General features: G+C 44.5%; 3 protein-coding genes across 3 annotated transcripts in view; 2 read left to right on the top strand and 1 right to left on the bottom strand.

Moving 5' to 3' along the window:
* The first annotated feature begins 2,505 nt into the window (after positions 1–2,505).
* On the top strand, positions 2,506–4,741 carry LOC111854224 (gap junction beta-3 protein-like). The gene is made up of 2 exons (XM_023831991.2): positions 2,506–2,644; positions 3,899–4,741. Exon 2 carries the CDS (start codon positions 3,946–3,948, stop codon positions 4,726–4,728), a length of 783 nt encoding a protein of 260 aa, XP_023687759.2. The 5' UTR covers positions 2,506–2,644; positions 3,899–3,945; the 3' UTR covers positions 4,729–4,741.
* A 1,420-nt stretch (positions 4,742–6,161) lies between these two features.
* Positions 6,162–14,351, top strand: tmem54b (transmembrane protein 54b). Its single transcript, XM_023832175.2, has 6 exons — positions 6,162–6,252; positions 7,853–8,049; positions 8,884–8,940; positions 10,080–10,271; positions 10,956–11,102; positions 11,266–14,351. Exons 1-6 carry the CDS (start codon positions 6,240–6,242, stop codon positions 11,440–11,442), a joined length of 783 nt encoding a protein of 260 aa, XP_023687943.1. The 5' UTR covers positions 6,162–6,239; the 3' UTR covers positions 11,443–14,351.
* The window catches only part of hpca (hippocalcin), a 26,570-nt gene continuing 20,387 nt past the window's right edge, over positions 13,055–19,237 (bottom strand). The window contains exons 2-5 of the mRNA XM_023832178.2: positions 16,878–17,019; positions 16,221–16,502; positions 14,977–15,082; positions 13,055–14,718 (exon numbers count right to left, since the gene is read on the bottom strand). Of these exons, the coding sequence (XP_023687946.1) occupies positions 14,621–14,718; positions 14,977–15,082; positions 16,221–16,502; positions 16,878–16,973 (582 nt within the window). The 5' untranslated portion in view covers positions 16,974–17,019 and the 3' untranslated portion in view covers positions 13,055–14,620. The remainder of the gene's footprint in view (positions 14,719–14,976; positions 15,083–16,220; positions 16,503–16,877; positions 17,020–19,237) is intronic.

The raw sequence follows: 19,237 nt of genomic DNA, 5'->3' as shown, positions 1-19,237 counted from the left end.
TACTGTACTGTTGTACACGTGTGTTTTGTGTTGTTTTGTAATTATTTTCATTTTCTATTCCTTCATAAGATCTAGACAATGGCTGACAATTGCTGGCAAACGATTTACATTAACTGTACTTTCCCAAGGTTTCGTCTTTCTAGGGAGTGTTTCCTTGCCACTGTCGCCTCTGGCTTGCTCACTGGGGGCTTTGGGCGGGGCCAATAAAAAGGGCTTTGAGACAATGTAATGTTGAGAAAATGCACGACATAAATAAACTGAATTGAATTGACTGAACTTTCAAAATGCCTTTACAATGCATTTGTAGATCATTCAGTGCGCCTTCTGCATGCATTCATAGAACATTGCATGTAAATATATCTTAACATCCTAACACATTTTAACAGATTTAATTTACATTAGTAACAAACATTATATGATAATAACAAACATTACAATTGTATAATGTTTGTTATTAATGTATATTAATACAGTTAAGGTATGTTTGGATGTTGAGGTATACTTACATGCTGCTTATGAATGTTCTATGAATAATGAAATGAAATATGAAGGTGCAGTTAATATAAAGCATTACCAGTTGCTGTTGTTTATTAAAACTAAACAAGTTAATATAATGCCTAACTCTGCTAACGGCATGATATTACTCACTTGTCTTTAGAAAATAAAGTCTTAAAAAGTAATATAATCTGCCATTTTCCTTGGTGCAAATTCTTCAAAATCAAATCACATTATTTGGACGCATGCAGCAGATCAGTAACTTCCACCCAAACCCAAAATTCTCTTTCCACATTGCCTGCTGCAGATTAGCCTCATTCCATTACGCCCTTGGGGACCCATGATTTTGAAATTTAATTACACCATCTAAGACAAAAGTGAAAACGTGCCTAATGGATGCATTTCTTGCCAATAGAAACATAGGAAATCAAAATAAAAGGTTTTAAAAGTTCTTGTGCAGACTGAGCATACAGTCCTAATACATCAGTAAGTGTTGCAATGACCACTCTGGGTGTTTCTACAAAGCAGACACATGCATAAGAGAACAGCATTAGTCATCTAAATACATTTTTAATTTATTAATTGCTTGATAAAGTTAATCACGTTGACGACTCTCAGTTCGATGGAAGGTAGTTAATCTGAAACGCTTTTCCACATCAGTCAATGTCGTTTTTTGACCGCAGTCTTTGTAAGGTACATTTAAAGGGAGGGTTGGCCAATACGAGCCATCATAGCGAGTCAGGCCTTATCTCAGCCCTGTCTGCTATCTCTGATAGGCTGGGTGGCTGAGGACGGGAAACAGGGGCACGCCAGTGCCAGATGTGTACCGTAGAGGCAGTGACCACAGACCTCTCATGCGTTGACAGAGCACCTTTTGTTGCTAAGTGGGGTCAGTGTTTCAGCTTCACCGATCAAATAAAGGCAGGACTCAGGGAGGGTCTGGAATGCCCTGTGTGCCTCTTCTGGTCCCGTTTCAGCCTGTTAGACGTCTAGTGATGGTTCACCTTGGCGATGACGCAGGGCGCCCGTGTGACCAAACCGCCTGGTCACCATGAGTGAGCGCCGAGTTAGACATCTTGGCGCCCACGGTCACCCATCCCCGACATCCTGTCTGATCTGTCCTAACCCTGCCCCAACACATACACCTGCCCCCCCAGTGACCGAAGGCCGATCGCTGACTTCTCATTCATATCCGTTACCATGGGCGTCACTAGGGGGCTCTGTAGGGAGGCTGTAGGAACCCCCCGGTTGACAACTTTCACTGTTGTCACCCCACCACCACCCCCCTCCCCTCCTTTGGTCGACAACCTTTACCACTGCTACCCACTGCATTGCCCACCCCACTGCATCCCTCACTGCTCACCCGCCAGGTAGATATAATGTTGGATGAAATGTGCAGCTCCCCCATCTTGCTCTCCATAGCATAGGGCCAGCCATCGTGTGGCACCCCTGGAGCTGAGGCTTAAGGGCCCACGGACATGTGACTGTTCTGATGAGGCTGGGGCTCAAACCGACAACCTTCCGATCACAGGCTCAGAGCCTTAGCCGGCTGAGTAGGGGTTTGAGGTTTAAATGGCCTCATTAGACTTCCTAGACTTACCCCCCCCACCCCCCTCATAAGTCTCTAGTGACACTCCTGTCTGATACGGACACGTGAGCTGTGGTGTTGCACAACTAGAGACCCCCCCCCTCCATCCTGTGGGTTTCAGAGCCCCCTGACACACAGAACTTCAGACAGGATGCATTCTCAGCACAACCAACGTGAGGAACAGTGAGACTGCTGAAAGACTATCCCGCTGGTCACACGATCACCCAGCCACCTGAAAAAGAAAAGTTCGAACCCCATCTGGCAGCTAATTTAAATCCCTTTTCCTCCTCGGTCGGGGCCCCTCAGAGGCAGCTCAGCCCACAAGAACAAGAGCTATTAATTCCTAATATTATTTGACCACGCCCCCTCAGACAGCAACGCCCGAGTTATGCCTTAATCCATCTCAGATACAACAGACCAAGCAGACCGCACCTGTAAGGAAGGTGGTGGAAACCAATCGAGCCATTATGCACTAGAAATACGCGGAACAAACCAATAAAAAGCAAGACAGAGGTGAACCAAGTGGTGAGACATTTAGGCTAAAGTCACCAAGGAGTTTCTGTAAGTATATTATTAAACAGCAGTGTGTCAGACACCCGTGATGAAAAAAGGAAATTCTAAAGTTTTTCAGAATTGTCAGTTTGAAAAGCACTTTGGTTCTTTAGATTGTGTTGATGTGACGACATGAAGCGAGAATTCAGGTACAGGCTGACAGCTTAGTTATTTCTCACAATTTGCGTTAGACGTTTCATTTGAAATGCATTCATATTACTTTATAATCCTGTGTGGATATGAAGGAAATTTGTGAATAAATGGAACTGAATATTTGCTTAAAAGAAAGTTAAATAAATGACGCAATATCGCTGTCATTCCCCAACAGCACACCTATCAAAGCTCTACGCTAAATATAACTTTTAATGAGCTCAATGATTATGACTTTATACACATTTCTTTGTATAAAAATGTGTCGGTTGGATTTTGGAAAGTTTGAGAGTGATTTTGATTTACATTCTGATGGTCCTTGCTGGTGGAATCCAAGGGGCGAGGAGGTAAAACCTTTAAATGCTACAGCTTTTCGTGTCGGAACAGAAAGTCGCAGGAAAAGAAACGCGAAGGTTCCGGTCCCCAGAACAAACGGTGCAGCTCTTTGGTGGTGAAATCAATAGCCAAGGAGTAAAGTGACAACATGCCAAAAGCAGTGTGATCCCGTTCAGGGCAATACGCCAGTTCTGCATGCGGTTCTGGAGTCGCTCTCGTTACAGTTGGCCTTAGGGACACTTCATTCTCACCTTATCAGCCAAGAAAGTTTCTTTTCAAACATTCTTATCAAGTCAATAGAAAAGAACAAGAAAATAACAGAGTGTAGTTTCGGGGTCTAGTTTTGGGTAAGATCTGTTCACAGCTGACAAAAATGTGCGTGATCATGTTCAGCAGTCTTGACGGTCTCATGGAAATGTTAACCACTAGGAGAGGAACTCCTTACACTCCAAGCAGGGGATTCAGCTGATGTAACATTATGTGCCTCTGGATCTTAATACAGCAAACGTGCAAGAACAAACTGCTTCCCTTGAAAAACTTTCTCTGTCAAAAAAAAATCAAGGAAACAGCTTCTTCCACCATTGTTTCAGGAGTGATTCTTTCAATGTTTACTCTACAAACAAAACATTGTACCAAACTTAAGTTTTCTCTTTACACAATATGATTTGATATATATTTGATTATGAAACCAACTTTTAAATCTTTATGATTCATGTTGTATATACTTGCAGCAGATAATCTGTATCTGTTATTTTGTGTCTCATCGTGTTTTGAAAGGGACTTTGTAAAGCTACCGATAAGTTTAGCTCCCTTCCGCAAAGACCATGGATTGGAAGACTCTCCGGGACTTCCTCAGTGGGGTGAACAAGTACTCCACTGGCTTCAGCCGGATCTGGCTGGCGGTGGTCTTTGTTTTCCGGGTGATGGTGTTCGTGGTGGCAGCGGAACGCGTATGGGCCGACGACCAGAAGGACTTCGACTGTGACACGCGGCAGCCTGGATGCCCCAACGCCTGCTACGATCACTTCTTCCCCATCTCGCACATCCGCCTGTGGGCCCTGCAGCTCATCTTCGTCACCTGCCCCTCCTTCATGGTGGTGCTGCACGTGGCATACCGTAAGGACCGTGAGCGCAAATACCGCGCCAAGCACGGCGAGGGCACGCGCCTCTACGACAACCTGGGCCAAAAGCACGGCGGCCTGTGGTGGACCTACCTGCTCAGTCTCTTCTTCAAGACCGGCATGGAGATTTGCTTCCTCTATCTGCTACACATCATCTACAACAGCTTCTTCCTGCCGCGTGTCGTGAAATGCAAACAGTGGCCATGCCTTGGAGAAGTCAGCTGCTACATCGGCCACCCCACGGAGAAGAACGTCTTTACCTACTTCATGGTGGGCGCCTCTGCCCTCTGCATCATCCTCAACATCAGCGAGATCTCCTACCTGATCTTCGTGCGCCTCCTGCGTGCGGCCCATAGGGGGAGCCGAAGCCTTTTACGCCAAGGGTCCAAAGACAAAGAATGCAATGCATGCGGCGTCTCCGCCACCCGGCTGGACTTGAAAACCGACCACCAGGTTAAAGAAAAGCAGGACTCCTCCGGTGCCTAAGGACTCTGTGGTCTCAAAAATCTTTTCTATTATTTTATTTGACTTATTTCTGTGTAGAAACTCAGTGGCACTGCTTTATGTTTTGCTTCCTACTTCCCTTCTTGGTTGTCCATTGTTAAAGAGGAGAAATGTTTCTCTGAGCTACTTTCATCCATACAATAACAAACATCTACACCCATACACAGAAAGCTTACCTATATGTTTTCTAACAGATTCATCAATTTACTTCATCTTACACTGCATTCCTGTACAAATGCCAACGTTAACCAAATATTTTCGATCTAAATGAAACCACACAATAGATTGCCTTATGTATAGTGAACGGAGAACGTAAAATTCACACAAGATAATTTTATCTATTGTCAAATGAGAAATATAAAAATTCATTTCTGCCTCACCTGTAAATGTATTAGTTAACAATAACAATAAAGGGAAGTTTTTAAACAAAAATAGTTTGTTTGATGCTTTCATGAAACATTTAAATTAAGGGTAACTCTTTACATTAACTGCACCTCCATAATTCCTTCATAATGCATTTGTAGAACATGCATTGTACCTTCATAATGCATTCATAGAACACTCATAAGCAACATGTAAGTATACCTTAACATCCTAATTTACCTTAACAGAAAAACTCTAATCCCAACAATGACAACCTTAACCCCTGCCCAGCCCTAACCTTAACCATAAGTAACCAAGCAAAACACATTAGGCAGCGGTGACCTAATGGTTAGGGAGATTCATTTGTAATCAAATGATTGCTGGTTTGAATCCCTTACCAGCAAAGTACCCCTGAGGAAGGGACTGACCCCGAGCACTGCTCCCCGGGTGCTGAATTAGCTGTCCCCTGCTATATCACATATGGATTAAATGCAAAGGACGCATTTCATTGTTGTGCCATCAATGACAGCTAATCACGTTCATACTTCACTCATACAAGTCTTTTAGCATCTTCAGTTTCTTGATAGCTGTTACAGAGTTTTATAAAACTGAGTTTCCTCTTGTGGGAACTGAAAAAAATGGAAATAGCAGGCTTTTATCACATTGTGGGGACATATGGTTACACAACCCCATAACCCTCAAAAAAATCAGGTTTTTAGTACATTGTCGGGAACATTTAGTCCCCACAATGTAATATAAACGTAATCCACACCCACACACACATATCTTAACATCATATGATGAAAATCGTCATAGCAACATATGACGATAACATCTGAATTACAAAACAAGCCCTGTGGTTCACTCTCTTTTCTATTTGGTTATATATTCAACTCTAAATATTCAATAATTCCAGGAACAGTATCAAATTATGAAGAGAGTCATCCATAAATTACAGATCCGGTTCCATGAGTCAGTGCAGGGGGGTGGGCACTAAGCAGGGCATTGTCACTTTAAGGGAGAGATTACTCTCTCTGCCTTATGTTTGTACCTGGGAGGGGGGTAAAAAGCTCATGGACACCAGTCCCCAAAAGACCATCTAAAAGATTTTGAAATATCCCTCATTCACAATGGAAAACTTAGGTAAGTTTCTGTTTAAATGTCCTAAACTCTACATACTCTGCAGAACTGTGTTTTTGCACGGGTGTTTCAGGGCAAAGTCCATATTTGTAAGGACCATTTCAATGTCTATGTTTAAACTGCTGAAAAACAGAGTGGCAGATTTCCGCCATTTCCATTGCTGTGTTTTATCAGCGTTGTTGAAATGGGATACATGCGGTTCAACATCACATTCAGAGTTACATCTCAAAACATCCAGCCAGCCTTACAGATGTTGATGGTGTGAAGGAATTCTGATAAAGTGCTGAATCCAGTTGGCCTGGGATTCAGAGAGGAGCCCTTGTCAGTCCCTAATGAGTATCCCTCGCTCCTCTTCCAGTTATAAAAACATCCAGAATTAATAGTGGGCAGCTGTTTTGACTGTAATACCCACTTTTGAAGCAGGATGATTCTCTGCTTCATCAACAAGCTGCATATTAAACTAGTATTTAATTGGTTCCATATAACATCCATCTGTGTAAATGGTTTTGAAGTTAAATTCCAAGCTACTAACAGTTATTCCTGAACAAAAATTTCTGCCACCAACGGTGTAATGTGATCTTAATACCATTACATGCCTTCAGCTATGGAATGAAGCTATTTGGCTGTTTTATATCATTAAGCTTCCTGTTTTTAACCCAGTTTGCAAAGCAAAGATTTTTTTAAGGACTGTTTGGCAGCCACAAATATAATGAAAAAACATATAAACATTTTACAAGCTAAATTATACCTGGATGTACGCAATTCTTCAGCTGCAACCTGTGTGACAATGCCAATGAACAGACTTGCCTTAATCTTGTCCCCACGATGACAGTATGGAATCATGCCACCATCAGTCATGCATGTAAATTTCACTTGTGACAGTCTGCAGTGGAAATCTGTGATTGGCAGTTGACGCGACGGCCCAGAAGCACCCAGCACGCATCGCTTATGTCACCAGAGATTTCTGGATTTTTCCAGGAACTGCAGGGCTGTTTATGTTTTCAGAACACCTGCACTTCTTGGGTCGACGGCAATTAGGAGGATTACCCGGTGAATCGGCCCTCGTGCTGCGATGAAGCCGAACACAGCGGCTCAGTCTTGGGAGAATAAGCCCCCCCCAGTTTTGGGGGCCTCCTCACTCTTCTGTTTACTACTCCAGAAGAAGATATTCTATTTACCGAGCGTGCTGTGTAGCTGCAGGGGTGTCGCTGTGTGTTATGCGGGTAATCATTTATCTCCCTTGAGCTGTTTACCTCAGAACCAATGCAGCCAATGAAAGGACAGTGATTATTAGCCTCCCAATTTAAGTTTTAAGATGCCGTGCATGTGCATACAGGAATCCCGCTAGGCCAGACTGGTGAGCCCCCTCCCCCCCACTATATTTATGAAATTCTGAATTTATGCTGAGAAATCTCAGTATAGGTAATACTTTGGAGCAGTAGCTGGACCAGGCATGGAGCCATATAATCTGTGCAGCTCTTGACAGCCAGAAGCTGTGGCACTTTATTGGGACTGTCCTTGTCGCGTTTCAGCCCCCCGTCATGCCATCTGTTACCCTGCTCTTGTTCCCTTATACCCATCCCCTCATCCTGCCCTCCCACAGGAGTCGGTCACAGGGGTGTGGCAGACGGCACAACCTTGATGAGGGCTGGACTGGCCATGGTAGTGGTGGGCCACTTGAACTTCCTGCTGGGGGCGCTAGTGCACGGCAGTGTGCTCCGACACATCAGCCTACGCTGGCAGAGCCAAGCTACGGTGTACACCTGCGCCCACGTCGCCGCCCTGGTGGCTGGCCTCATGGTGAGAGTGCCACCCCAACCCTGCAATCCTGCACATTTTGGACCTGACCCTCAGTACAATTAAGTCTCTGAGTCTGTTGAAGTTTGCTTTGTCAACCGTTTCAGAAATGATCGCATTTGAATTATACTCATATACAGTAATGTGCAAAAGTCTAAGGCAATCAAAGAAAATGATGTTTAAAGGATCTCTATGTTGTTGTAGCTTAGCTATTTTAAAAACTTTAGTTCTTTGATTCAGCCACTAGCACACCTCATATGGCTGAGCAGCACCTCATTGAGGGCAGTGGTGGCCTAATGGACAGGGAAGCACACTTGTAATTGAAAGATTGCAGGTTTGAATCCCTAACCAGCAAGACACCACTGAGTTACCTAGAGCAAGGTACTGCTCCCTGGGTGCTGAATTAGCTGCCCCCTGCTATGTCATGATGTCACATATGGGTTAAATGCTGAGGACACAATTGGTTGTGATGTGTCAACAATGACCACTGGTCCTGTAATTCTAATTTGGCTACTTAACTATTAAAATAATGCATTAAATGAGCTGGTGGTGAACTGTAACAGATATGTGGAACGGCTGAGGTGCCCCGAGGAGAGGTTAGGGAACTGAAGCAGTGTTCTTATAAAAGTCATACCAGCAACGCTGTGGAGATCAGAAAAAATTCCTGCTAGTTATTTTATTGTGTTGTTATTCATTTGCATATGTTATAATGTTAAATTGTCTTTCTTCTTAGCAAATACGCAAAGATAAATACTTCTGAACATTTTCTTCGACTGACTAAAGCCTTTGCATAGCACTGCACTTAGCTGGAAATTCTCTAACCTGTGTGTTTCCCAGGGAATCATTGTCGGAGTATCAACCCTTATCATACCCAGATGGAAGAGCAAGAAACTAGTGTGTGTCTGGTGATGTATCATTTAGCCCTGAAACCCCCCAACCCCACACACACACACACACACCCTTTGTCGATTTCTATTCAACACCGTCTGATCCCCAGCTATACCTTTCATGGGTCGTCCAATCACAGTGGAGGCAGATTATTCCCTAAAATTAGCTCATTTCCTGCTGCTCTCATTTGCTGCCCCTTTATTGTTACTTCCTGTCGAAAAGCGATGAGGTCGCTAGTGTTGTTGAAGAACGTGAAAGACGTGTAGAGACTAATGACCAGAGGAGAAAAGTGGGTTTTAGCTCTGTAAACCTTTCTGTCTTCAGTTGTAGCTGGTTGTGTTTATATCAGGATTTATTTAGATTGAGTCATAGCTTGACTTCTGCTCTTAACCCAGGTGTTTGAATAATATATAATGTTTACTACAAATGCATATAATTACGTGTTTTTGAGAAATTGTGGAAGCACTTTTTAATTTATTGGATAGTTATCGTTTGTAGTTGTGTGATTTGTATGTGCTGCTGACTAAATGTCCGTTGCTATAAAAGGGATGTTACTGGGTGACACAGTGGCTGCTTTAATGCCACTAAAACATGGACTGAGGACTAGTTATTGGATGCCCCCCTCCTGCTTTCCATAGTTTGGCTTCCCTGACAATTCACCTCTTTCTTAATCTTAATTGTCGCTAACTGAAGTAGCTATTGTAGCATGAGCTCGCTAGCTTTTGTTGTGTTATCGTGCGTCCTTCTGCCTCTGGCTGTGTAGATCATCCTTACTCTCAGTGCCTTGTATCACTCGCGCTAATACCTGCTGGGTTGAACAGCAGGTGTTTCTCAATACCAAGAACACAAATATCACACTTTTAGTCTTGACAAGACCAGTCTTGGTAACTTGGCTCCCAAGAATGAACTTGGGCTGCAGTGAATCATGGGATTGTTCTCTTCAACCGATGCATCCTTGATATTTGGGGCGGAGCAAGAACAACATCCAGGGATTTTGACCGTCCTCTGTACTTCTGTTCTTAGTATTGGAACTGGTCTTTGGCAATGGAGGACGACGTAAAACGGGTACAAGAGATCACAAGTAGGGTGAAGTACGCATATTGAGAAACACCCAGTATCTCTGCCTTGATGTCTTCTGTCAGTAGATGTGCTTCCTGCTGTGGGGCAGCCTGCTGGGTGGCCTCCTGGCTGCCGCCTCGGTCGCAGGCCTGGCTGTGACCCTGGGGAGGGCCATCGCTGCCGGGCCCCACAGTCTTCTGGCCCACTGCAAGGTCCAGGATGCCTCTGGCAACCCCGCCATCGCCAACGAGTGCCCCTTCCAACCCACCCGCATCTACGTGAGTCTGCTGGTGTCTGTTGGTGGGCAGAAGGAGGCATAGGGACGCTGGAATGCTAGCTAGGCCAAAGTGATATGATGGATGCTTAAAACTGGTCACATCATCAGGATGAGAATGGCAGGGATAATATGACCAAACCTAAGGTTTCCAAGGCAATGAGGCATGAGGGAATCTCTTCCTGCTTTCTTGGCACCTGTGTTCAGCCCCTGAAGATCTTCTAGGGTGTATGAGACCTGCAAAGAGCTTGGTCTCCACTCAAAGGATCAAAGCTCACTGAACCGTACTGAAGCCACTTATCACACTGATCAGCCTGAGGTGACATTCTGCAGTCACCCCACAGAAGTGCAACCTACAAGTTGAGCAAGAAATACAATGGGGTGGCATGTGGCTCAGTACATTAGGACGAAAGGTCCTCGGTTCAAATCCCAGGGAGGGCAGAGTGATGTCACCATTGAGCCCCTGAGCAAGGTCCTTAACCTCCAATTGCTCCAGGGACTGTCTGATCCTGAAAATGTGCTTCACTTGGACATAAGTGCCTGCTAAATAAGTCAAATGTTGGTTTAGGAGACAGCATGGATGCTGTTGTGCCTGACTCAAGGAAGGTGCTATCCCTGCGGAGTGCACACACACATCCATAAAAACTAAGCAAAACCTACCAGTAAAGTCATGTTCTCCCATTGCCAGGGAACAACCATTGTCCTCTGGGTTCCTCTCATTCTGTTATGCATGGTGGAATCCTCCTTCTTGGGGAGGAATGTTGTGGTTTGCGTCTCCTTCCTGTACTTCCCTGTCCCCCGCCGGGCCAATAGGAGGACCATAATTGCCACACAGGTATGACTCATCTCCCTAGAAACTTCTAAATCACCTTTTTCCCTGGCTTAATGTTCATTTTTTAACTTTAATTCAGATGTGTGGGCATGGTTCTCAAACTTGATTCTTCTAACACTAGCAAACAGCAGTTCCTGTTTCATTTCAAAGTAAGTCTGTATTTCAGGTGAGAGTGGTGAGCCGAGAGGAATTGACATCTGCTTCCTGGGGGGAGCCTAGCAAGCAGGGGGCGGAGCCTCGTCAAGGTTGGGCGGGGCCTTCAGAACTGGAGGCAGGAGCTCCAGAACAGCCCAAGCTGCGAAGCTGGCGCAGTCATTTTGACAGAAGCAGCCTTTGGATCTGACTTCTGTAGTACCTGTTATATAACTTGTCACTAATAGGTATATTCTCCTGAGATACAGGGGAAAAAAGTTTTTTAATATTGATAAAAATGCTTATTTGACCAGAAGAGGAGGTTGGCAAGGTCACACCCCCCACACATGTGATGTCATCTTAAAGCACTAAGTTCCTCTTTATGAAGAACAAGACTTAAAAGAGTGGCATTTCCAATATGAGAATTAGCATAAAACCATAAATGTCCTCTACAGAGGACAAAAATAAACTGCTGGTTCTCAGATGAATGTATAACTAACTGGAATTTGTTAAAAGGTATAATATTAATGCAGCAGGAGTTATGTTATTTGGCTACATGAATATCGCAAACCTTATGTTTTGAGCATCGATTTATTTAGACTGCATGTGTCTATCAGAGCTTATGGTGTCTTACTATACCAAACCCTGTCTGGTCATGGTATCCATGCGTGTTCTTGACACGTTCCCCAGTTGACATGGGACAGCTTGGCACAGTGGCTTCTCTTTCCGTTGTTGATGTGTCTTTTTGTTTTTCACTTTCACGCTTCATAACTGGAAGCTGTGCCTTTTCAGGATTCCACACATGCAGGAATGTGCTCGCATCTCTACTCACCTCAACATAAAAACAATGTCAGTCCCTGAAACGTGTGTCTTTAAATACCCCAACCGCCCCGCCCCCACCCTAGTCTGTGCGTTGGGAATTGTCCTTCACAGAAAAAGACAGTATTTTCCACTTTATAGCTAAAATAGTAAGGCGGCGAGTTAAATGTATTGTGTGTCCCACGAGAGAGGAGAAGCCCAACTGTAAAGGGGACAATAGCAGAACGTCCTCTGTGCTATACGGCAACAGCACTTACGTCCTCTGTGGTTTTTCTGCCCTTAACTGTAGATTCTGACATCTTAATTGGCAGCACAAAAAGACAGTTAAACAGCTCAGAATAGATGTGAATGTGGCCTCCATTTTGGTATATTACCCTGCATTTGTGAACAAGCCCCGAGTGAGTAGGAAGTCCCTCTGAACAACAGGTCTCTACAGATCCTAATCACTGGCATAATGAAGGCAGTGTGATTCTGGAAGTTACGGCTTCCCCCCTTTCTGAACTCTGGGAATGGTTTGTACTCACAGTACAGATGCTGAGCGGAGAAATGGGACTGTATCACTTGCTGCTAAGCATGGGGGAGTACGTTCTACAGTCATGCTTGTATGTTATGATACAGTCATGATTAAAAAAAAAAATTCAGTTGGGCATAATAGGGACCATAACCCACACAGAGTCGTCGACCAATGATATGTTTTGAATCAGTGAATGAGAGAGGAGGGGCCATTCTGAGACCAATCATCTTTCAGCTAGGTCTGGTGTCCCTGTGTCTCCACCTTATTATATGGCCTTATGATGATAACAAGACTTCTGTTACCCAGTATCAGTTCAACGTCTCATTTGACTCTCCCAAGCTGGCGCCAAGGATCTCGACTAGGCTGATATGTTACAGGAGCATCTCGGAACCATCTGATCTTTTCCATTCATACGTATCAGTCCTTTTAAGTAGCATCAAATAACGGGCGAGCACCATGTTTTCATTGCAACAAAAGGAACAGTCCGAAATGTGTAATTGAAGTATATTTTCCATCAAAAGAGGTAGGGAAGGGGGAGGGGTAAAGGGGGAACAGAACTCATGATTATCATGCAACAAGAGAACAAAAGGAACATGTGTGTAATGGAAGGTTAGCTTGACAAGCTAGCATTGGAGCTCCTTGGAGATACAGTGCCTCTGCAGCCACTGCTACCTGTAAGTGGCCCCTCGCAGGCTCCTCGCAGCAGCAGGAGTGTGCTGCGCCAGCGATGTTCCTAGTGAGCGGCTCATTGTGAAATGGGCCCATCTGCACTAACGCGCTAACGTGCTAACACGCTAAAGTGCTACCAAGCTAACAGCAGATCTGCTCTCAGTGGACCGAGTGCTGTGTAGGACAAAGAATCTGCTTCCTCTCCCTGTTGTTGGATTAAATGTTTTCTCCTGCACAATGAGGGAAAAAAAAAATCTAAACCCATTAGAAGGGATGCATGTGTAAACAGGATATTTAATACATTCTCTTCCTTGTTGAGCTCTAATATCAGCGGGTGCAATGTATTCATGAACAAACATAATATTTCTATTTTTTTTTTCTTTTGGTACACAATGCAGTGCCTGGTAAAACACACTGATGTCACTGCTAAAAGTCATAACAAAAATCTTGCGGTGTTCAGCTTTCTCCACACGCACACGCATACACACACACACTGCGCACAAGCACTGTGCCCTCAGCTAAGCTACTGCTTTCGCTAATCCTACATGTACGGTTCACAGGAAAAATAAAATCCCCTGCAGCAAATCCTTCCCACAATTCAGTGCAAAGCTTGGTAGAATGGTAAAATGATAGAATTACAGCCCAGAATGGTAACTGGATGAATGCGGGCAAATCAGTCTTTAAGTCTCGCTTATCCAAATGGCTGCGGTATGATTATCATCCTCCGAAAAAAAAAGCACAAAAATAAATACACTAAGAAAATAAAATTATACAAAACAATGACCAAAAAAATGAAAAAAAAGCAACTGTGTCTTCAGCCTTTTTCTCTTCCTTCGTGAGAAAATCATAAACTCCAGTCGTAAAAACTCCAGGAACTGTTTAGCTGACATACACCTGCCTTGAGTTCAGAAGAGCAAATCTAAATGAATGCTGCCTTCATGGTGACTGCATACATAAATACATATAATACCACGCTTTTGGATGCATTTGCATTTCATATACAGGTGAATATGAATATAAAAGGGGATCGAAATCTGTGCGTTAAGGAAACTGAGCAAAAACAAAGCGGTTCATATGTGGATAACAGAGCGAAATCGTCACCCAGAAATACAGATCATGCCAAACTCTGCCCTCTTCACTGTCCAGTCCTCCAACGTCCGATTTCACCATCCACCCATCCGTCCATCTCTTCCGAAAATTAGCAGGTGATTCACAGCCGACAGGTGATGCTTCAAACAGTTTCTTCTTATTACGTTCCTCTTTTTTTTTGAAAAATTAAAATGATAATGCTTTTGTTTTTCTTTTGACTCTTTCTTCTGGTACACAAGAAAAATAAGACAGGAACCTTCATGCATTTTGTGTTTGTTTCCCTCTGACAGGGGGACACTCAGAACTGTGACGCGCTGCTGGGGTCACACTGCAGTAGCCTCACGATGGAGGGGTCGCTTTTGGCACCTTTGATGAACTCTTCCAGGGACAGCTTACCTGTTGGGGGAATGGGGGAGAGGAAGTGAGCAATCAACCAGTCACAATCTGTTTCACCTACAAAGTGTGCAACCCCACCAATCGCAATCCTTTTCATCAACCATAGTGAACAACCCAGCAATCACAATCCATTTCTCCTACCTAACTAAAGATACTTGTATCCCTGACCTCCTACTGCAAGGGTTAGCCATTTTGCAGGCAGATTTCTTCAATATCAAGACTAGTGATCTGATTGGTCGGCACAGTTAATTAACTCACCGTCATTGTTGAGGTCCATCTGCCTGAAGATTTTGTCTGTCCTCTTTTCAGGAGTGGACTCGTCCTCTGGCATCTTCATCACAGACGACACCATCTTGTATATGGCCTGGATAAAGGGGGCGGGGAGAGGGACAGGGACATTTCGGTGAGAAGCTGATATTAGGATGCAGGACAAGACCAAGGTATTTCTTGTGATCTCTTCAGTGTTCTCAAAGACATCAAGGAAAAAGGGTTTCTTTGTCTGAATGTGAAATGGGATTGTGAAATGCCTGATGTTTTGTTCCGTCAGTTAATTGATTACCGAATGCTGCCAGCAGAGGCGCTGTACCTCATAGACATGCAGTATGGATGAGGGTGAGTTACCCTTACCACTCCAGAAAAGCTAAATGAAGTCAGTTGCCACTTTTAGCCACCAAATGCCTGTGAGAAAAGACCCACAATCCCCGAGTGCCGGAGAACGGCAGCCTCGATTAGCCCGGGGATAATCCGTCAGTTCTGTACACTCAGGGACAAATCCCAGTTAAATTTACCTCGCTAATCCGGGAACAAGTTGCTACTCCCTGCCTCACACACCCCCCACCAGCACTCGCTCCGCTGTACCCCACCCATTCCATGTCTCCCCATGCCAGTCGTGTGGCCCAGCAATGCAAATATAGCTGCTATCAAAACACTGTAAGTATGCTGACAACAAAACTGAGAAAAAGAGTTTTTCTAACTGTCCACTCGTGTGTGTAGTAGGTAGGCAAATGATCGTGTACTTATTCAAAACTGAGCATAGATAAACTACGATATTTTGTCATGAAATCAAACACAGCCAAAAAGCCCCGACATTGGTCATAACTCAATCTTGATAAAATATGCAGTTACAGTGTTTTGCCTTCATATGGCGTTACGGCTGTGTGCTTTCAGTCACAAAACCCATGGTATTCGGGTCATAAACATAACACTCCGCTTCTGTACCAAAACATGGACTAGGGGCAATTAATACTTATTTATAGAAAATAATAATAAAACCTCCTCCCTTCACCCATCTATTGAGAATTTCTACTGTTTCTTGGTTTTCCACTACAAAGCTAATTTGACCTGGGTTTGCTTTATATAATTATCCAATAAAACTAAAAAAAATCCTTGACGTCCCTCTGGAGCAAATTTCCTTTTGTCTTAAATTAATCCATGGCCCCCGTGTTTCTCCCGTCGATAAGGCCCCCGGTTCTATACTAACATAGACGCAGATGTTTCCCCACCTGCACAATCTCCAGCATCTCCTCCCTGCTGATGTAGCCGTTGCCGTCCAGGTCATACATGCTGAAGGCCCACTTGAGCTTCTGCTCCAGCTTGCCACGTGAGGTGACGCTCAGCGCGATGATGAACTCCCGGAAGTCGATGGTGCCGTCGTTGTTGGTGTCGAAGGTACGGAAGACGTGTTCGGCGAACTTGGAGGCATCGCCGTAGGGGAAGAAGTTCGCGTAGATCTTCTTGAACTCCTCGACATTGAGGTGGCCGCTGGGGCAGTCTTTCAGGAAGCCCTGCAATGCAGGAGGAGCAGAGACTTATGGGAAATGGGCCAATTCATGCACAGCTTCCTGGCAGTTTAGGTAATAAAATTACGGATATAATAAATATTAATTTGGTTATCCGGGATTTAAATGCCAAGCCTTGTTAAACTGCTGATTCATGATCAGCCAGCGATGTTTGGCTCATCCTTTGTCATTATGACAAGATCTACTACTCAAAAAATGAAGTGGGCTTTCAATGTACCGCATGAAAAAGAATATTTGTGATGGACTGGCATCCCGTCCAGGGTGATCCCTGCCTCGTAACCTTCCTGAGATAGGCTTGGTGCTGGATAACTAGTATTAGAGACTGTTGGCACAACAAAGACACTACCCCTATGAGGATACCTTGTACCACTCCTGTAGCTCATGGTCTGAGAACTCTGTGTTCTCCCTCAGGTCCTGCAGCATCTCGGGCCGGAGCTTGCTGTTTTGTTTTCCCATGGCGGTGAATCTCTACACGAGCCCCTGGTGAAACCGGCAAAGAAGGCTGTGGGAAACAGGAGGTGGAAGGTCAGGAACCAATAGGAAGCCCCTATACACCCTCGAAGGTTAGGAACCAATGGGAAGTCCCTATACACCCTCGAAGACCAGGAACCAACCGGAAACATCTATACACCCTCGAAGGTCAACAATCAACAGGCAGCCCCTAGACAAGCTAGACATCCCCTGATCTGGAACCTGTGTTGAAAATAGACAAATTCAAGAACACATGAGTTTCGCAGTTAGTTGTTCACTGAAGTTCTGTCGACACAAACCTTTCTTCAACCATCAGCCAACGCGGAGGCTTGACAAACCAATGTACAGCTTCTATCTGGTGAGGTCCTCTTGCAATTTCAAGTATAGACTAAGTATGTGACACTGGTTTACAGCGTCCATTAAAGCGAGCCGTCGTGGAATCTGTGAAAATAATGTGTAATTCCAGCCCTTTTTTCAGCCTCCCGAGAAAGCTGGAGACTTTATTAAAAACTTGTTTTTAAGCCGGCAGTAATTAATAAGGCTGCATCCCGTAACATCTGCCAGGAAAGTCGCGAGAGCAAACATGGTGGGCAGGACGCTATCGCACCGTGCTGTGTTTACGCTCAGGCTGCAAGAATGTCACATTCGGCCTAAGCATAGCTACTGCTCATCCAGGAAATGCAACGTTAAATGCAAGCCGTTCAGTGAAAGAGCGCTCGTTTTTCTAGACTAATAGTTCAAGAATCTCGACTCAGACAAGAGCTGAACTTCTATGACTAAGTGATATAAAAACAAATTTAAGCAATATCACTCTGACAAAGCAGCTTCCTTGACATTGTAAGACATGTTGTGGGTTGAGGTGGGAGCAGAATCATGTGACCTGGAGAACGAGGATGAAATGGGCTATATTTGTGGTATCAATCGGGTGATGAGTACAATTAAATGATGTAAGGAATGAGAACAAAACAGACATTTTGGCTAAAGCACCAACAAAAAACACAGGGAAATAAAACTGAACCCAACAGGGGCAGTTCTAGGATGTTTTAAGGTGAGGGGCATAAAAGCGGCCAACCTTATAATTATCCAATGGTATGTTTTTAATTGCACTCTGGGGGCCAATCAGCTTTCAGCTGTCCCTGTGGCTCCGCCCCCCTTTACACCCCTGGTACTCGGTGTTATAGGCCCAGGTAGCGTGCATGAATCTGCCCCTGTCCATCCGCTCATCTTACAGTAATTTTAAATGTCTCCATGCCGCGTCACCTGGCTTAGCTCAGAAACACGGCCAGCGTTCGGCGGGTGACAGTCACAGAGAAACGCAGGCAGCAGTCAGGGACCCGGGCCTTTCCTCCGGCCCGAATGCTTCAGTCACATCCACGCCAGACAACCGACCTTGTAAACAAATTAAGGGTGTTAGCTGTAATTTGTGCAAAGCCGTCTGCTGAGGACCCGAAACGTATCAGCACTGGTTCAGAGGCCAGCTGAAGCGCGGTAAACAAATAACGACGCTGGATTTCACACCTGCCTTGCCTAAACTGACAGGGGATTAGATCCTTACATGTCCACTGGTTGTTTTGACAACATTTTGCCGACAGGGGTTTTCTGAAGAAGTCAAGACCAGTAGAGTAACAACCAGCTGAAATGCCTTTGAGACACACACACACACACACACATATATATATATATATATATATACATACATACATACACATACAAATATAGCCATTCATCTGGCACCCCTGGAGCACTCTGGGGGGTTAAGGGCCTTGCTCAAGGACCCAACGAACACGGCCTAAACCTCTGAGCCACATACCGCCCCCTGCTGTTTCATTCCACACTTTCATTTAATTTTGATCTGTGTGTGTGTGTGTATATATCACACAACAGAATCAGTTCATTCCCTTACTGCAGCGCAGCCAAAGGACGCTGTAGGTCTGAACCGTAGCTGGGGGGTACGCCGTAAAACGGCTCCTTCTCTGCAGCCCGGCCCTGAGGTAAACACAGGCGGCCTATTACTGGCGAAATGGCTCACGCTTAATAATAATGTGCTGCTTCCAGTGCAGCCACTGAATCTGTACATCAAAGCCAGAAATAAACACGGGACTTGAAATCTGCCTGTTCCTGGAAAACGTTCTTGGATTTGCACAAAGGACATTTGTCGATTGCCTGAAAGCTGATTTTGAAATGTTATATATTTGTAGGGAACAAAATACATATAATTTTTGCATGGTTGTGAATACTAATCTACACAA

Source organism: Paramormyrops kingsleyae, chromosome 23 (genome assembly GCF_048594095.1).
Source record: "Paramormyrops kingsleyae isolate MSU_618 chromosome 23, PKINGS_0.4, whole genome shotgun sequence".
NCBI lineage: Eukaryota > Metazoa > Chordata > Actinopteri > Osteoglossiformes > Mormyridae > Paramormyrops > Paramormyrops kingsleyae.
Note: the sequence above shows the minus strand (reverse complement) of the source record. Positions and strands in the feature narration are given on the sequence as shown.

Bases quoted from the DNA above. Each gene is read 5' to 3' on its own strand.
- tmem54b (XM_023832175.2), top strand. The intron at 10,272-10,955 runs GTGAGTCTGCTG...TCCCATTGCCAG, and splicing joins TCCAACCCACCCGCATCTAC to GGAACAACCATTGTCCTCTG. The intron at 11,103-11,265 runs GTATGACTCATC...TCTGTATTTCAG, and splicing joins GGACCATAATTGCCACACAG to GTGAGAGTGGTGAGCCGAGA.
- LOC111854224 (XM_023831991.2), top strand. From the start codon at position 3,946: ATGGATTGGAAGACTCTCCGGGACTTCCTCAGTGGGGTGAACAAGTAC.